Consider the following 21,301-nt stretch of genomic DNA (forward strand, 5'->3'; position numbering starts at 1 on the left):
CCACTGCTCTTTAAATTGTTGATCAGTGACTAACTATAATAAGATTCCGATATTTATCCTGAATTATTAACATAAAAATTCCTGCCGAAAAGGAAGGTGTATGCAGTTTAACCTTGCGTCATAATCACCGTAGCACAAAGCTAGCATATGTGTTAGGTTGTCCGAAAAGTTTCTTTCGTTTCATAAGGTGATAATAGATGAACAACAATTTCTGTTTTATATTATTTTATTGAATTAGGTATGGTCCATTTTGTTATATTTCTATTATTATGTTCATGCGTAATTCAATAAACTAATATAAAAACATTGTATATCTACTATTTCCTTATAAAACGAAAGAAACTTTTCAGACAACCTAATAGCTGTATTATAAAAATTTGCAGTTTTCAATTAAACAATTTTTGATTTATTATTTCAAGTCAGCATCTTTCAAGTCACAAATCTTCATTTCAATTAAATAAATTTGTACAAACATACATCACTTTTCAGTTCTATTAAATAAATTTTCAACAAACATATATCATCTTCTAAGTGATATTAAGTCTATTTAATTACATTCTGAAACAGAATAATTAAGTTCTAAGAGTAATTTACACAATCCTTTGAGTGCACCTTATACAGTATAAAGTGTGCAATATCGACAACAAAGTATCTAAATTCAGACGCTTTATGGTTCTAAATTAAATTTGTCATTCACTTGACATTGATATACTAGAATACCCAATAATGAGCATGCCTATTATCCCAACAAACGAATGAAGTACTAGATTATGAGATATTTCGTTAATTAGAGTGTTCCATTGCGCGCAAAATTAGAATATGCTCTCTATATATACAGGGTGAGGAAAGTGAAGATGAATCAACACATTAAAATAAATAGAAACCCTCTTACGAACATATGTCCTGCATAGTTTAATTTCAAAGTTATGGATGATTAAAGGAAATGTTCAAAGTGTCTGTCTCGACCTCGACACATGCTACTGCTTTTACACTTTTTGTAGATTCCATATTGGATATTATATTTAAGCAAAAGATGATAGAAATGCATCTACAAAAATATCACAAAGTTTAGCTCCAATGAGATACAAAGACTCAAAATTATAATCAACAAATGCAAGATTTAAATAACGAGAAAATTCCACTTTGTAGATGAAATTTCAAATATTTCCTTTCTTGCAATCTTTTATCCATTCAATATTTTCCCAACTTGTCGAAGTATACTCTCTGCTATTCCATTTATCCCCTTTTGAGTAATTTTTAACATCATCACTTCACGATTCGAGATACAGCTAGTACTCTTGTCGTGTATAATCAGTGAGAAAAGTGTACGTACAGTCTTTACATATAAAATATTATAGTAGAAGCTACGATTTTTTTTAATATTAAAACACATATCATTAAAACGTAACGCAAATTATTCATTTTCAGCGTTATTTAGGAAAAAGAAGTAAAGGTGGTATAAAATAAAATTACGGAAATTGCATATACCTGTTATATCTACGTGAAATCATAGAAATAATTGACACGATACCACATTAATATCTTGTAAGTTCCCTGTGTAAATATCAGTAATATTCTACCATCTACTTGACGTTGAAAAGGTTGAAGTTTTGTCATTTCTGACGTACTTTTATTCCAACATTCGTAAATTGAAGTCTTCATTTTTTTCTCACGATACGCCTGACTAATTTCACGACAAATTGCATTTTTGTAGTTTTTTTTGTTAAGTCGGATACTTAAAAAATTTTGATACTTGTGCGTAAGCTTTTGTGGCTGACTGTAAGTATACATTGTATGGTTTCAATAACGTATTCTTCAACAACTTCGATGTCCTTCCTTTCACTTCATTTTTTTCTCAATTCTAAAATGAATCTGGTGCGTAGTTGAATAGTTTCCAGGAAGTCATCGTTCGAATCAGTGATACGTGTGTGATTTACGCGTATCCTTCGTCATCTAGCGTGTCAGTCTGTATCCAGGGCACCTGGCCCTTCACATGCCGATTTATCAACCTAACGATCCGGTCGGCAATTCGTGACTACCTACCAACGACCATAGATGACCTGCGAAATGTCTCTTTCGAAATTGACTGACTAACATTGTATCACTGTGATTTTCGTCTCGACTCGTTACTTGTCGTTGCATCGATCGATTGATGATCCAGATTTACGAAATGAAGTTACGATATTACTAGGCGGGTATTGTCTGCGTTCTGGGAAGTTGGTTTCAGATAAAAGAAATTGCTGAGTTGTGCGTGCTTGTAATTGATTTGCTGAAGTGTTGTACCTATATTAACTAAGCGGAGTCACACTTAATCTACAAATTAATCGTATCGAAAGAAGTGGAAGTTAATTATTGACGTTACGAATTATTTAAACAAGTATGAGAAGAGTTTCAGAATATTGAAATTTAACTATTGCGGACTATGAACAGAAAACAGATTTCAATATATAATAAAGAAAAGAACATTTTGATTTAATTAATTCCTTGTTATACTAATAAGAAGAAATACTTTGATTTATCGTATTAGTTCAAAATGACACTAAAGAGTTTGTCAAGTAGCAATATAAAAGTGGTTCGAAACTGGGGACAAAAATAGCTCATAATCCATTAAAAAGGATATTCATCTCTTCACTCAATTTTTATTGCATTTGCTAGGCTTGGACTTTAAAAGTTCGATAAGCAGAGTATATTCATGTTTATTCTAATATTTATAAATACTGCTTATAAAGTATTTTTTAGTAATAATTGTTTGTATTCAAATTCAAATTAATGAAACGTGAAAGAGATTAATCTAGTCTAAAATACTTGGAGTTCTGTATTTTTACGTTTAGAGTGCTGATCTTAGAGATCGAAAATTGAAGTATCGACTATTAAGGTGTTCACTTGTCAGAAAAATTAAACAATGTTCATTCATTAATTAGCGAAAAAGGACAATTGGAAAACTGAAAGTACGAATAAGCAAAGGAATTATATTGAAATTAATAAGAGCTAACAATATATCTACCTAATTGTTATTTTATTAAAACACATAAATTTTTGTTTAAAGCATGCTTAAAAAATGGACCACTAATTGTAAATGATAGTTACCTCCGAAACTGTATTCAATTAGATAAAATAACAGGACGGATCACAAAATATTTCATCACTGATTCAATTACTTCTAATTTAACTGAAATACATATACAACATTACATATAATCCATCCCGTATTATTCATATGCCATTAAGTATCAAAAGCAACTTTATATTTTTAGTTACGTAATACCATGCAGTTATAACGATTTAATACACATATACATACTTTAACGATCAGAAATCAATATTTCGATACCATAAACAGTATGACCCGATGCACCGTGTTAAAATATTAAAGCTGGAGCACGAGGACAGGAATCGAGCGAACGAACCGATCATGATGGAAACATTAATTCGTATGAATAATCAACGTGCTATAATTTTTCCCTGTGAAAATATGACATAAACTGATAAAGAGATTTCGCGATAGCCATTCGTTTCGTGGGTTTAACAGCAATGATTAAAAAGTAATCCATATTTAAATCGAGCTTCTTCCTTCATCAACCATCGAAATTACGAAAAAAGGTAAATGGAACGAAATTGGAAAAGTCGCCTTGAAAATACTTTAGGCAATAATCATTGCTCTAAACGTTTTGTCTCTGTAGGAAGATCGTGTTAACTTTCATATCCTTACTTCGATGGAAAATTTCTTTTCCATTGGATCTGATATCGCTATGTATTCACATTAAATCCTATGGAAATATTACGGAGAAATATCGCTATTATATAAATAAAAATTCTTAAATATTTGTTTTCGGAATTCCGTGAATAATGTACTTTTACAATGTAAGAGGAATTGGTACATATATATAAATACAATTTGTAACGACGTTTGTAATCGCAGGGCTAGGTTTCAATTTTTTAATTAAAGATTAGAAACAAATAAAAATGTAAAACTTTCATTAAAATTTAATATATTGTTTCATACTTCCTTCGTAGCAAAATAATTCCTAGAGTACTTTAAAATTGACATATCACGAGCAAATTTAACTAATTGTGGAAGAAAATGGGAAATTAAACTACACAAACTAAAACACAATATCTAACAAGAAAAAGTTGTATTATTTTTTTTAATGTACTTGTAAATATCTAACAAAAATATTATTTTAATCGTAATTATAAAATTGAAGTTTGCTAACAGTAAAAGATATTTATTAGATAGAATTATATTTAATATTATAGATAGATTATTACAAAAGTAGTTGACACGTTGTCATACCTTGAGTTCAAGGCATCTTACGTCTTCTATATTCGCGTTAACGGGGATTGGTTGGAGTCAAGTTCTTCAAAGTTTCGTAAGACCGTATATCATGGTCGAAACTTATGAAGGAAGCAAGACGCCTGATCCGTTATGACAAACATCACTGCTCTGTCAGCCGATCACACACCTGACGTGTTAATTTCACACTATCTGCTCTCCCTATAGCATCTTATAGCACGTTTGTGCGACTTCTTTCTTGACTTCTTCCATATTGTTTATGATTTCTGTCTGAGAATGTGAATAAAATATTGTTGCCCGTTATTACGAAAGGATGAAACATATAAATGCATGATTTTCTCTTTTCATGTATATCATTTTTTATCATTTGAAACGAAATACAAAATTCTATTCTACTAATTCATTTTTTCTCATCATATACATGTCCGTCGAAGTATTAATATAACTTTGTCTTGAGAAGTTTCTTCATGCGGCAATAAATAAGGCAAATATTTAGGTGACCCTATTTAGCTCGGCCATTCTACATAAGAAAATTCGTTGAACTAACATTTTTCTTATAATACTTTTAACTTGGACCTTTCCATAATAAGATACGTTCTTCGAGATATATGTCATCCACGTATGTAGGAAAAACGTACACTTTGCAGGCAAGAACATTTGATAGACAGATTTGACCTTTAACCCTCAATTGGTGTCATTAGGTCATAGGTGCCATAATAGTTTGCGCTGGATTTGAACCAGCTACTTAATATCGATTTTTATTCCACGATAAACTAAAATTTATAATTTACACGATAAATGTCATTAGTTGATCTTATCGCTTAAAATACAAATCACGAATTAAAATGAAATAGATATTCTAAACTAAAATAATTTAACCCAAATTATTGTGAATCACCTCATGATACTCGATACGATCACTTGAGGGATAATTTGTACGTATTAATATTATAAAAATATTATTGCAGTTCTTTTATACCAACACATAATACGAATAACTCTACAGCAAGTGGTGCTGTCTGTTCGATCGAACTTACGAGAGAATCGATACCGGCCTACCTTTTTATTAAAGGTCCTCGCGTATCTGTATCACGTGGATATCGTGTTCGCGAAAGTATATACGCGCGATAAGTTGGGATGAAGATAAATGAATCCCATGGCTGGCACGACCGCTAATTTGGAATTTACGACCGCAGCTGTCAGCAGCCCTCGGCCTCCCATCCAGAATCCGCTTCGTGTCTACTCGTTTGTTTCATTACGATTTATAGTACGATCATTCTTTTATCACTTCCGCTTCTGTAGACGCGCAACGACGATGACAAGTTACACGAATGGCACGATTAGCGACGTAATATCGGCCAAAGTGGACTATAAATGTTCTATACACGCTTTGGAATCGTCATCGCTTCATGAAAGCCGTAAATGGCTGTGTTCAAGTTTCTGAATTTTTGGATATCGTTATGTGGTGTATATTGGTTGACTAATTGATTGCAAAAACAGATTTCTAAAAATCTGTTCATTTAGTTTATTTCCAGCGTATACAGTATTGTATTAATTCTGAAGGGCACACTTTGGATAAGATAAATATAAATATGATCAGTGCTTAAGTTAATATATTGATGATTTAGTTATGTATTTTCAAAAAAAAATCGTAACATCGTAACGCTTTAGAATATTTCACCCTTTAACAATTATTTTTTGGATCCATTAACCGGTTTAATTTCTAATTATATGTGTCGAAAATGATTTCACAATAACATGAGATAGATTAATGCAATAGATTGATACAGTACGTGACAAATTTAGCTTTTGCCAATCTTTCACATATTGTTGTATCAGCGATACGTTCGCAATATGAAAAATTTGAAATTGTTGAAAGCTTAAAAACTCGGCGGAATTTTAGAACGGAGATATATAGGATTTGATTTAACGTCATAAAATTCCACGAAATAAAACGTTCTGATATTTCGAAACTTGAAATCTAGTTAAACTGAAAAGTTACAAAGTTATGAAAATTTAAACCTTCGAGCTTTTAAAATTCATTAAGCATTTATCGTTGCAACTTTTTAACGTATTACGCAAAAGTCAAAATCTCGAATATTTTACGCTTCTTTAGAGATTCTAACATTAAAAGCGTCTGTTTTTTTAAACGATATGTTTTAAATCTAAAACTTTGAAAATTTACTAGGTTTCTCCTACAACGTATTTTTTCGAATTGTTTCACACCAATACGTTAGCTTTCAGCATATGAAGTGCAAGAATATTTCCATTATGAATCTCTTTCCATCTGAACTTCGACAAGCAGTAAATATATAATCACAATTTCGATAAATTACAATGTAACAGGAACAAATGAATATACGAGTATGAATGTATAGCCATTGTCCCATGACCTATTAATTTGAAATTTATGGTTGGATCAGCCGACGGTTTACTTGTACGAGGAAATATGCTCATGTGCAGTAACTCGCTGCATTGCGATTCATATTGCATGCGTGTCAAACGGTTTCTACGTTATGAATTACAAGTGTTAGTTCGAGTAACGACAGTTACAACGACGATTATTACGAATAAAAGTAACATACATATGTATGTACGTAGGTGTATATACATTGGCTATGGCGTAGGGCTATACATGCAGATTTTTTCAGTAATGACACGCTTAAAAGATGTTCCAATTTCAGGTGAAGTCTTGCGTGAAAAATGTATTAAGTTTAACTGAATGAAAAGAAAAAGAATTCCGCTATTATATAATAACGAAAAAAATTTGAATAATTAAAATAAAAAAATATATCTTGTTTACGCGGAAAGACACGTCAATTAATCCAACTATAGTGAATAATTTTAACGTTGTTTCAAAAAACAGACTGATCGTTGGAAACGATTTAAAGATTATTTTTAGAATTAATCAAGCCTTTCAAAAGGCAAATTCCACTTATTGTAAATTTCTGGATTTTATTGTTAGTATTGAATTTCTCAACATACGAATGACAATTTTGACAATGAAATTCTTTAAAAATGTTTGGACCATCATGTCTTTTCTCCGAATCAGTACAGTTTTTCGATCTTAAATAAATCTACGATGATTTAAAGAAATTTCTATGACATTGAAACCAAAATATTCTTATTCTATTTCACACAAATGTTTCATTTCTTTTTCCATTTTATTCTTCAGAAACTCGAATTATTCATCTCTAATCCGTGCACGAATCCATGCATTTTCTCTAGAAAAATTATTTTTTGTACAGAGGAGAGCCAGAATGAAAATAAAGTTTTTATTGTCTACTTGTTTATCGTACTTAACGGGAAGCAGAAATAACGAAGTGATTTCGTAGAAGGTCCTTTCATCGTTGCGCTCGATATCAAAAGTTGGTAAATAACAATCGTAACGACCTCGTTTGATCGTTGCAAAAGCAAATGTTCTTGGACTGCATAATTCTTGGAACTTCAAAAAGGATCGATGCGTTAAGTTTAATTGGAATACTGACGATATAATTTGGCAGAATGTCCGGATACTTTGATTCATCGTTTCGAAGAATCGCGATAGAAAGGCGGATTGAAAGAATAAGAACGAATGATCCAAGGGAGAAATTGCAGGCCTGGGGTTTACCTTTCCTCGTTGAATTCGCAGATCACCGATATCGGCTGAATGAAAATCTCATTACTCTCGTTATACTCGTCCAACACGGATCTGAAACGAGAAAACTTTATAATTGGTACAGCAGCCTTCTATTGTAACGTCAAAAGAAATTCTTTTCTCCTTCAACGTTTCTCTTCTAGTATAACGATGATTTACATTCATTTTTTCTGTGTAAGCTATTCTTGATTCTTCCTCGTGTTACGAGACACCTTGTTTTCTTACGCTTGAATACATTTCAGGGGATTTTAATAATAAATTCGTAGGATTCCGTGTAAATATATGTTGATGTAAATATGTTAATGAATATACAAAATATATAGGTGTCTCGCCTGATACGAACTCCTTGATTTACATCACTACTATTAAAGATAAAAGTAGAATGACTTCGAAGAAAGAACATTCTAGATGATTGAACGAAGATCACGTGAAGATCAACTTTGTTAGTTTAAATAGTTTCCTTTTCAGTGCATTAGTCGATAAAGCTAGGCATTCTGTATTAAAAAGTTATTAATGTACTTGCGTCGAACAATTATTAATTCAATAGATATTTAAATTTTTATTTCGTGAAAGCTATCGTATGAACGACAAAGAAAGACATAAGGCACTACTTTTATATTTGCTTCCCTTGTCTTTTATACGGTAGCTTTTACAAAATAAAAGCTAAAATATTTCCAAAACTAATAATTTTGCAACATACGTTGGTTAATACTTTTTTTTATAGAGGATCTTGATATTCTTAACTCGTTACGTAACTTATAACAGCCACTAAAACACAACTTCTATAAGGAGAAAATATGTAATCTCCTCATGTTCTTAAATCTAACCAACCTACTGTCCAAAATAATGTAAAGTAGTTTGTAGTTTTCGATAACTAAATATTCGATGCGACTTTAAAACAATGTATTAAAAAAGAAAAATCACAGAAACATCGAAGAAGAAAGAATTTACCTACATTTATAGGAAGATGATCTTAGTTTTATTTCAACTACATTGCTGCCATTTAATATTCTGTCCATCATCATAAATTTAAAGTTGAATTACTATCGCTAAGTTCACATATGCGTTACATTGCATCATTATTATGCAGACAAAGAAAAAAGAAAATTTATGCTGATATTCTCTCTTTAAATAAGTTAATAATTGCTGTAATATTATCATAACTCGTGCTCATTACCCATGTTTTCCATTCAGTAAAGCGCTACGAGAATGCGTATTTTACGAGCATAGCTCTATGAATTTATCGTCATGCTGCACGAAAGATAACATACACACGTACACACTTTTATGTCCACTTAAGTCGACCCGATCTAAAATTCCGTTTCGTTACTTCCACACTTTTCGTCATTTCACATGGATGTTTATTCATTCCCTCGTCGAGACACTTTCTTAAACCTTTGACCATCGGCGAAAAGACGAGCAAGAAAGCCACCAGAATTACCAACAACCAAAGAGAGAGAATTCTAGCTCTCTGCTGCCACTTCCACATTAACATTCATACAACTTCTCGCGTTGCTTATAGCAAAATGAATTTTAATTTATCATTAAAGTTTCAACGCTTTATTTCTTTATTTCTGCACTGTGCTGTTATTTTATTGATGGCAGTGGTTTTATATTTTTTTCGCTTTCAATCCGATAATCTGATTAGTAACTTAGTAAATTAATAGTTTAGGAATAATAATTCTTCTATATTATATCTTCTATTATCGTTTTAGTATCATACATGATTGATGTCTGAGATAGTTTCAGCACACGGTTAGCATCTAACTAAGTTCACGTAATCATGGAATCATTATTTACATGTAAAATATGAAACCTAATAGGATTAAATATAATAAACATAACTCTTCCTTTTTTGCGAATCAAAAATTATTCGATATTTTAAATAAATAGGGCAGATTATCAATGGTAACAAATACTTCTCAATCAATTGTATTATTAAATAAAAAATCAACAATACTCTTTCATACCGTAAAATTTTTGGGAAATCGTATTTACGCTTAATAACATTAATTCCCAATCTTTGTGTACCAGCTTCAAAATATAACTTGATATTCTATATGATATACGCATGCATATAAATTACAAATTAACGGTAAAAGCATATTCCGTTAATAAACAAAAATCCAATAATTTTCTATTACAGCTATTACATTCAGCTTTCGTACAGGCTAGCTATAAACACCTGATATTGAATTTTAACTTTCCATGTATACATCAAATTAATTCAATATTCTGATTCATAAATGAGCCAATAACGAGAAAAATACGCTGGTTCACTAGCAAACCAATAATTTTTTATCTCTTTGTCTGCCTTCAAACAGATATTAAATTCCAATTTTCTTTTTTCTTCTTTTTTTTTTTTTGAGTTCATATCAAATTAAAGTGGATCTTCATTTATCTGAATCTATCTGGAGACAAATAGTTCATACAGCTGGAATTCATGTAATTGAAATTCACCAATTCTAATCATTGTTTATGACTTTGCGATCATATAACGAAACTTCGATTAAAATACCTAGATTTAGTCTATAGGAAGTCATTTAGCACGTTCGTTAAATTAAAACGAACGTTTTCATAGCATGATCCCAACTTTTCTTCTTGTTTCATTGACTTTATTCACTTACATCTTTGAACAACGATCATTTTTGTAATTTAGTTAGCACATTTTGAGAGACGAACAATATAGAGGAATTTGAAGGATCTAAACAATATACAATTATTTAAATTCTTTCTTCCTTGAAAATTAAAGAGATTCTTTATTTTACTTTCTTTCTCAGTCTATTTGTAATTACAATTAAAATAAATGTTTATTCAATTATCATGCTTCCTTCCTGTGTCTTCTTTTATTTTTGGAATAAAATTTATAATTATTTGAAATAAAGTATAAAAACATGAAGCAATTAGTAAATTACAGTACTGAGTAATAGCACTCACTGATGTTGTCCCAGATAAAACGTTTTAAGATACATTTTAAATCGTTAGCTGCAAAAATCATGGACAAATTAACATTAGGCTTACGGTCCTTCATTAAATTTGTATGGTATTAAGCCTTACTAACACTGTAGTTGCTAAAAATTAAAATATATACTTTTGAAGTAGTATTGATGTCGTGTGTTTCTAAATGGGGCTTCAGATCCTTGCATCCATTGGAAATATTTCAATGTTCCAACCTTCGGATTTACAATTACGCTGTTTCGTTTTTACCAATATTCTAATACAATATCCAGATACGCATGTGACGATACGTTATTTAAATAATTATTTTTTGTAATAAAATTTTGTCGCAAAAAATAAAGTTCCGCTGCAAACAAGTATTATATTTTTACGCTATGACAACCGACGATAAATCAAAAGTGGAAGATACGTAAACAAATTTCTAAAGCAAGGAAAAAGCCAAGTATATACCCACATATTTTACAAAATATTACTAAAATCTCCAAAAACATACCGTAAATATAAATAACATTTCTACGAAAATTTACAAATTCGTTAAATCGCATTTTAAATACCATCATACCTAATTTGATAGCAGAAACGTAGAACATTTGGACGATGAAAAAAATAATCATTTTTTAAATCGATATTTTCGAATTCTTCCTGTTATTGCGCTTTATTACACTTACAGAGGATTAAATTACGACTCAGGGAATTAGAAACAAAAACGTTTCCATCTTAATTAACAAATCCCGAACGATTCTCGAGAACGGCTATTACATTCGACCCCAGATGGAATCCGATTCATGGCAGGGTTATTAAGTTCCTGCTCCTCTGGCGGTCGCGTCAGTACGCAATTCGACACATTGTTCACACCGAAGGTATTCCTGTGATTAGACGCGTACAGCGTTATAATTCGTGGCACATGTGCTCTATGCGTTTCACAGTCGCGCGAGATCGAAATTACGCGACGTTTGTAATAATAACGCCGCTAATTGCGATAACGAATAGCGTGGCACAATTTAATGCCATGCGAGCATGCCGATTCACGCGATCTGTGAAAAGGCATTAACGGGGCAGGCAGAATGGATCGCGATATTTCTTGCATTCAAACGACCGATCATATTGTTCGACTATTAAATACTCGTTTCCTTGATTCTACTGGGAAGATAAACGATTTCGATAGAATCCCGAGTTGATATTCTGATTCATAATAAGTTCTCGCCGTGAGTTTGTTGACCTTTCAATGACTACAGACAGTCATTTAGAACATGGGTTTCATGACAAATTAACAGTAAATACACACACACGACGTACAAACAGTAGAACTGTGCTAAATAATAACAATTTTATGCTCGTTAAACTACCTATTTACGAACTACGAGATTTAGAATGCAGAGTTCTGTAATTATTTTACATGAGCGGATATTTAATATTTCTTACGTTAATTTCGTGCGATGATACCGAATATTTGATATGGTGGATTTTGTCAATTAAAAGAATTAGGACATTACGTGATATTAATATAATACTAAATCTATTATTTTTATGATTTCATGTCGTTGTAACGAATGTATGTGATGTTCCTAAACGTAACTATTTTATTTTTATTCACATTTTATTTATATCTTTTACCCATTTCTTTCTTCTTGATAAATGTGAAAACGAATAAATTATCTTACATTTTAACAATATATATGTGCCTTAATGTGCTAGAAGAATTCGTAGAGTAACGGTTTTACCATAGATATTTATATTCAAAAGGTGTGTGTAGATTTTTGTGATCGATTGTACGTGAATCATATTACGAATAAAATATTTTATCTGAAAAAATTTTAGATGGCAATATATTTTCAAGTAATATTTTATCATCGTATTTTCATATTACCAATGCATCTCGTGTGTAAATAAATAACGCGATATATTTCATTGAACTATAATATAGACAAGTTAAAAAATACTGTTTTAAAAAGTAAATTGAGCTTTAGGATGTAAAAATATTGTTATAAATATTTATTATTAAAATTTATCTTCTCCTATTTGATTTTTTATAATACGGCCCTATCGTTATTGACTTGTTCTACTGGTGTTCAATATTTTCGGCAATTAATCTTCAAAGTAATAGTCATTTCGAACGAATTTCAGTAAAATTAAGTTGTTAGATAAAAAATACATCTTTTACGATAAATTGCACACAAAATTATTTATATTTTTATACAATGATGTAGCGCTAGTGTTATTGTCTGATTCCACTGATTTCCTGTCGCTGTCGCTTTTCTAAATTTCTTCATCACTTTCCAAAATAATATGTAGATAGTTATTCCATATAAGATGTGACAGAATTGGACTAATAAATAAAACATCAGAAGATAAAATATTTTTCTAAAAGTATCTCAATCGTCTGAATCCTTATTGAAAAATGTTCATCCAAGAGCTATGATACTCGTTATTTACAAATCTCTGAGAATGGAAGAAATATTTTAGAAAAGAGTAATACATTTTGGTTTCACTGCATTAACTTTACTAGATTTAAATCCTGAACAAGAAATTTAAGTATCTGTACAAATGCTATACATAATTTACTTACTTGTCATATAAAACAGTAACACTTGTTATATTTTAAGCTCCTTCCAAACTATTTTACACGCAACTGTATTTCTTATATTTTCATTTTACTTATCCCGTGAATTTAATTAAACGTAGTTTTTAGCAATAGCATAGATTTAAGTAACAAATCCAATATTTCACCAGAATTAATCCATTATCGATTATTGTACGGAAAGTATCGTAAATAATAGAATTACTCTTGCAAATTGTCATAAGAAATTATCATAAAATAAATTTCTATGCCGAACGATTTTCAAAAGCAGCTTTGATACAAGTTGCCTTTACATCACATCATTCGCCTACATGGACATTGCTCATTCCTTTCATTTGTCGGTCGCAACTGAAAAATCTCAAATTTGCTCGATTCCGGCACGCTCAAAGTCCGTCGCTTTTTTCTTTGACTAAAGTTCGCTGACCGTTTCAATTACCCTCTTTTAGTTGCACCCGTGGCCGTGGATTTTTTCCCCCCAACAAAAAATAAACACCGATTCGGCGGACCAGAGAATCAGCGAAGAGCGAAATCCAGCGTTTTAAAGTCCATTACACGCCGTTCTCCGCGAACGACGAGCCCGGTCCGCGATAAAATCAACAACGGCACGGCCATTCGATTTACCGACTCACTAATTTCGCGATTAATCCATTGTCGTAGCTTCCTGTTACTAATTAAATTACAACGGTCGTTCGCTCTCATCGTCGTTACGGGCTACGATCCATCGATCCTTTGCTCGTGGCCATCGGCCGTTCCATTAACACTTCACTCGTGCGGCTTAGAACTTCCGGCGATTAAAAGCTTCCTAATTGAAAAATAGCGGGGATTCCTGCAGTTTTTATTATTAATGGAGTTATATGGATGTACTAAGTGGTGAAATTTTTGTAATGGCGTGATGCGTTATGTCTTAAGACTGTTATTTTACAGAATGGATTTAAAGGTCCCTTAAAAGTTTTTAAAGTTTCAAGACAGCTTTAAAATACGTATTTAAGCATCTGTTTTGAAAGGGTAGAAAATTTAGTATATATGTAATAAAGACACTGAAAAATGATAGTCATTGTGATAAAGAAAGGGTAGGCTACTAATATGTCAGTGATCTTAGTGAAGTTTGTTAATGACTGGTCGATTACTGTTTTGAATATACTCTTTGTATATTTTATACTCTTCCCTTATTCTTGTATATAAAAATATCTTCTAATTGGTCTTTATACGCTTCTCGAATAACTAAAATTCTTCTATTCTTGAAATAATATTTTATTAACCCAACCATTCTAGGTTATTCTGTCCCAATTGGATTGATATATTTTAGATAATTCAACGATAATCGTTAAATGTAGAAATGAATAAAAAATTTAAAATGACCAGGAATAAATTGCCGGGAAATCTACTCATAATTCTAAAACATTTGGATTTAGCATAATATAAATCTATATATATCGTTCGTGTTTAATACATGTATTCTGCGAAAAACAGATTTCATCCTTTAGCCAGTATTACTGGTTTCATCGAGTGACATACTGATGCGATATCAGGCTACTGATGGCATAACGTGTCCTTTTGTAAGAGTGCTCTGACATTTTGCTGGCATTGTTGCTGCATTAGATGTCTGATGGTATGATGATACGTTACTAAAGGTCTGATGATGTACTGACAACGGTATCTCTTCCAAAATGACACGGTTTATATTCTAAAGCTTCTCACACTATCAACTGTTCTCATGCAAATAACCTCGTTTCAATTTACAATGCTTGTAATTATTCCACTTGCCTAAACGTATAATTCGCTGTGTCTTTGTTTTTGGATTAATGACGAAATAGAGTGTTAGGTTACACCACATTAAGAATAGTCCATATAAAACTAATTTATTCCTTTATTGTTGCCAAAGAAAACCCATATTAATTAAAGATTCCATCGAACACAATCGTCACTGTAAGTCGCTCAAAATATGAAACTAAAAGAACATGATAAGAATTTTGGTCAAATTCACTGGATATTTTACAAGAAGAAAATACTTGTAAGAAGATTTTATTATTTCTGAAAGATGTTAGACTTTACCATTTAATATAATATGTATAATATACTATTCCGTGTTTCATGTTCTCCTCATACAGATTATATTATATTAAGATAACTGTATACTGATGATGTAAAACAGTCAGTAATAAACTAACACCCTTTAAAGGCGCGTGTAATAATCAAAGTTAAAATATAAAAAAATTAAACTTGCGGATTTCAGATCAATCCACATCTTGTTCTTAGCATTTACAAAAACTGGTATAAAATGAAATTATAAACTTGAATTATCTCAGTACACTACAAACAAAAAAATAGAAGATTTAGTGTAGTGATGTTCAGCTTACAATATTCTTAGATATTTATGAAACAAGATATAAGATTTATTTATGAATTAATTAATTTCTCTTTTTAATATATTTATTTATAATTTATGTGAATAAACGAAGATCGTAAAATGTATTCATTTATATTTCTTGTAGAAATTTCTTATTAAAATTAATTTACAGAAATGATATATATCGATCAACTAATCATAGTATTTCTATATTCTATTAGACTATTAAAACAGCTTTTCTCCCAACACAAAATAAGTATATTGATATTCTTAACGAAATTGTAATAATGATATTATGATATTTAAATATACCACTTCAGGAATCATTGTACGACAGATGAACGATATCATTGTAAGATAAAAATTGTAGGATAAAGTGTTGAACTTTCCTCTAATTACAACAGTTTCGAGAGCAACTAAACAGTTTATTACGGCCAATAGTTACAAGATAACCTAACACATAATCGCCTACTTTAGAATTGCTAATCGCCACTGTAATGCAGAAACTTTGAACCAGATTCAGCGGAAGGTTTAGCAGCAATCCTCCGTAATACACGTGCTAATATTCCATATCAGCATAGTAAACTTCCACATAATTCCACATTCACTCTAACCTTCTCCTATCTACCCAATTTTTACGGAAATTTCATCTCGCCCTATCGTTTCCAATAAAAATACCTCGTCATATCCCACAACTTCTTTTTACATCTTCCTCCCCGATTTCATCCACTTAACTCGAAATCCCATTTTACGCAGCGACGATCCCTTTTCGCTCTGTCTGTTCAACCGTTTGCAGAAATATTTCGCGTGCAATTTACTCTGATCCACACTCTCACGCACTTCTTCCCTTTCAGAGAGCCAGCGAATCGTCGAGCAGCTCCATTAACCACAACGTCTCCGTTGGAATCGCTGAAATTCCCCGCACAAAGGTACCAATCATTTTCCAACTCCTTCTTGTTCCTCTTTGCCGAGCAATCTTCCATACGAGCCATACGCACCGACGAGATTTCTCTTGGCACGTGTCAAGCGGGCCGCTTCGCGATCGGAACATCACAGAAAAGTGATTCTCCCGTCTGCTTCCCTAACGTACATCCTCGTTCATAAGTATTAGAATGTTTACAGAAAATCAGATAAACTGGACGAATGATTAGCAACTTATTATCTTAATAGATCAGCAATAACAAAATTGCATTGGAAGATTTATTCTTGAGAAAATCGAGACTGATAATTTATCAAGTAAATTTATCCAATCCCAACAAGACAAAGATGGACAATCGACGGGAGATTATTCTTCGTGAGAAAATAAATCGAAAATGTAGGATAACATCATTTGTCTAAGATTTAATTTTCGATGTAGTCGAATTTGAACGCTTAGCATATGAAGAATACGATGAGTCACATTTCCTATTTGTTGTAGGTTAGCAGTTTTCAAATTCAGTACGTTAATCTTGTGTTCTTTTATCTCCTTTAGAATTTTTAGTTATGTCACATTAACGTTTTCCTATCTATTCAAAAAGAAAAATTTAAATAAAAAAATCAACAAAAATGTACCTGTCACGTTTCGCCCCAACGATCTTCAATTATCTTCTTACTAGAATCTTTGGATTACGAAGAATTCCTATATACTAGGTTATAATAAAAAATCTCATAAATATGAGTCACAGATAAAAGTCTATTGTTTTCCAATCACATAATTTTAACATTTACATTATTATATTTTCTGTGCTATTTGTTATTCTTTGGTTCAAAATATTCCATAAATAAATTCATGCATGAGATTCAAACTTTCAGACTTCACTGATTTTCTAAACCAATTCACCAAAAATTTTCTTAATGAGGTTTAGATCAAAAGATTGCAAACGTCTATATAATAAATAATCCTTAGTTCATTATTTTTTTTGTAACCCTTAAAAATGACTTTTTCACATTTTCCTGCGGAATCTTCATTTCGCATGACCATGTAATTCCGATCAATTAATCGTTGCTCCGCTAATCTAAATCGTCTAATTTACGTGTATAATTACATTTCATTATCAAACTTGTTGTTATTATGCAAGAGAATTTATTACTGTTGAGAATTTGTAACTAGTGACTTGTACAATTTAGCTAATAACATTAGTTCAATTGTGCAAGAAGGCCCAGGTGTTCTAACATCTATGAAAGGGAGTGTACATCGTCTTGTGATTTCGCTGGAATCGAAGAACACTTCGATTCTCGTCGATCCTTGATCCACTTCTCGCTTCAAAAAACGAAGAGAACTCTTCTGACGCGAGTCTTCCTCTTTGGTTTGAAGTTTCCCCACGATGACAATAACGAACGTTTTCGTGGCTTGAAATCGATGGAGGGGCGGCAGCGGTAAAACGAGAAATCGGAAAGGACATTAAGAGAGACAGAAAAACAGAGACCGAAAGAGAGAGAGAGAGGGAGAAAGAGAGAGAGAGAGAGACGCGAAAGAGGAGGAAATAAATCGAACGACGAAGTGGCTGCGATGGTGGAAACGGCGGCGGGAAAATGTGAATGAGAAGGGACAGTAGCATGAGGAGGAGACCAAGGGGTCGGTGGGGACCCGAATAGAAGATAAATTGTCAGATGAAAGCGGCTGGGAAAGGAAGCAATAGAAATTGAAGGGAAAGGAAGAAACGAATGGACCCGAAAGAGATTTAAAAGTGTAAAGCGAAGGGATGAACACTGAGGTAGGGATGGAATTTATCTCCTTGGCGGAAAGAGAAAGAATAAAGAAACAAATAGGAGAATTGAAGTAGGATCACGGTGGGAGAAAAGCTGAATGAGAGAAAAATAAAAGTTATAAAGCACGCATAGATACGGTTTAACTTGGAATTTTAAAAGGAAAAAATGTTTGAAGGAAAAGAGAATTACAAAGGGGTGCGAATCGAAAATCGAAGGAATAACAGAGTGAAAAGATGGAGATTACGTTATAGTGGAAAGATGAATCATTCGTCAATTTTCACAAGAAGAAGAGTCGGGAGAAATATAAGCGCAAAGCCGCTTTGCTACTTCAATCGTGATCGTAAGTTTTACTGTGAAACACGAGGATTGAGAGGTGTGAACTTATTGAAATAACAAGACGTCTGATTAATATCTTCTGAGTATTGATCTTCTTATGGAAACAAATATAGATACAGTAGAGTTACCATAATATCCGAAAAATCTGTTATCCAATAAAAATATCTGCTAATAACAAATACTCTTTTTTTATTATAAACACTATTAACATATATCACTGTACATATCTTTTCATATTTATAAAAAGAATCGTACTAAAGTATGATACCAAGTATAATCTTGACAGCACACGAGAAGTTATATTTAATTCTTCTGCACGAACTCAATCAACGAACGAAGGATGCGTCTTATGCAACCAAGCATCCATTTGTGCTTGAAAGGCAGACAAATTTAACTCTTCGGACCTACTTATACCGAAAGATACATATAATATAGAAGCCAGAAATATATGAGATCTTCAAATATTGAAACGAAGTATTTAAATAAATGAAAATGTCAGTATCCATTTTTATCTCTTTAGCTCAAATATTTCTATTATATATTGAAAATATTATAGAATTTGTTTAATACAAAGAATTGCAAAGAATGCAAATAAAAACGAATTAAATAGACTGTAATTTTAGTTAGCTCTAGATCAGAGATGGGCCTAAACCTTTTTATTAAAACAGGCATCCCAAATGACTGGCTTATGACAAAGCGTATTAATTATTAATTTTTAATTTTGCTCGAACAGCAGTTGTAAGCTAGAAGTACATTCAAGGAGTACTTATGTTTATCGAATTTATTAATTTAAAATTCTATTTACAAACAATTATATTATGTACAATCATTTTTTAAAGCCACTTTTCGAAAATATCTGACACAATAAAAAATGTCTCGTACGAACTTAAGTATCCGCGAATCTCATATTGCCAATACCTGATCTAGAATATCGCAAATACATTAAGAAGAAATTGTTATTTTCAGAGAAATTCCACTATTTTTATGATGAAACGCTAGATAAAGATCTGAAGGCGGAAACGTTTTCATTTAATGAAATGTTATTCCATTTATAACCCCGTAGCCGTAGAGTGACATTTCTATTTCACCGTCGAATTGCATAAATTTTTCACGACCGCAAATCGAATGGAATGTTCTTAAAATACATTTGGTATCGTCATCTTGTACATTAGATCCAATTTGTCAGCAAAATGTACTTTAGAGATCGCTTTATTATCGTAAAGTCAATTGATCTTTATCCAATGTACCGCGCTGTATAAAATCCATCGAGTCATTTTATACATTATTGTTCACAGTTGTTTTAATAACCTCGATATTCCTACAAATAACGCACCGATTAACACTAGAACTAGCACACCAGTCAAATTAGCTGGCTTTACAATTTTATTTTAAAATTCCTACTTCATGTTATATTTTTTCCGCAATGATGTAATGATTTTCGCAACGATAACTAAAAGAATAATATAATGAATTTTATTTTGTTTGTCATGTATTCAAACTGAAAATAATTTTGTATCAAGGAAACTTATATCAATACCAATCAAAATGACTGGTACTTGTCAAAGTGTAAAAGGGTCCTGCAATCTGTTTATCGAACCTCAATTAACCAGTTTCCTCGTTTTGTACAACTTACCACACGTTTTTTAAACTTTTATTGCGTATCATTCGATATGATGATATCAGATATCAGGAAAATTCCGAATCAAATTCCTCGTTTAGGGATCATGGTCACAGATGGATTAATAATACCAAAAATGTACTATATAACATGGAATTCCTTCTATGAAAAAATAATAAATCAATAAATATAAAAATATTCTATTGTTACGATTTTTTTAAGACCAGTCATTTTCACTAGTTTTGGTAGAAATAACTTTGTGTTAACTATCGGTAGTTCTAGTGTTAATGAATATGAGAAAACTGTGTTTACCCTATTTAATACCAAAGTAATAGTTATTAAAGAAACAGCAAAAAGAAGATTACAAATACATTATATCAATAAATACCACCTTTAATTCAAATAGTATACCCGAAAATTCTATTCAAAAATAAAAATAAAATAATAACATAAATGGACATCCACAGTTGAAAGCACACGATTAATAGCCCAAATGTGAAACGATAGCCATACATAAACTAACCGAAACAACATAGATACCATATTGAAATAACAATAATCAATTCTCCGATGGTGCAGAAAAAGCAAGTGGAAATATCTTTCGTTAGTAAAACAAATAAAATAAACATGATACGAAGATAATAATACTCATTATGGTCGGAGCGACTAATGTCAATTTTAAAATAATATTTTATTAAAAGTATGATAACGCCAAAAATTCCAAAACAGTAAAGCAAAGTAGGAATCCAGCGTAAGAAGGAATTAATCAAATGAAAGGATTGAATGCCAGCGAATCGAAGCTGGGCTCTACTTCTAATACCAACCGGAAGATAATTTAATTGAGA

General features: G+C 31.6%; 1 protein-coding gene across 1 annotated transcript in view; it reads right to left on the reverse strand.

Moving 5' to 3' along the window:
- Positions 1-7,921: 7,921 nt before the first annotated feature.
- Positions 7,922-21,301, reverse strand: part of LOC138179323 (uncharacterized) — a 153,476-nt gene continuing 140,096 nt past the window's right edge. The window contains exon 6 of the mRNA XM_069111997.1: positions 7,922-7,985. Coding sequence (XP_068968098.1) covers positions 7,965-7,985 — 21 coding nt within the window. The 3' untranslated portion in view covers positions 7,922-7,964. The remainder of the gene's footprint in view (positions 7,986-21,301) is intronic.

Source organism: Bombus flavifrons, chromosome 1 (genome assembly GCF_040668555.2).
Source record: "Bombus flavifrons isolate JBK064 chromosome 1, iyBomFlav1_principal, whole genome shotgun sequence".
Taxonomy (NCBI): domain Eukaryota; kingdom Metazoa; phylum Arthropoda; class Insecta; order Hymenoptera; family Apidae; genus Bombus; species Bombus flavifrons.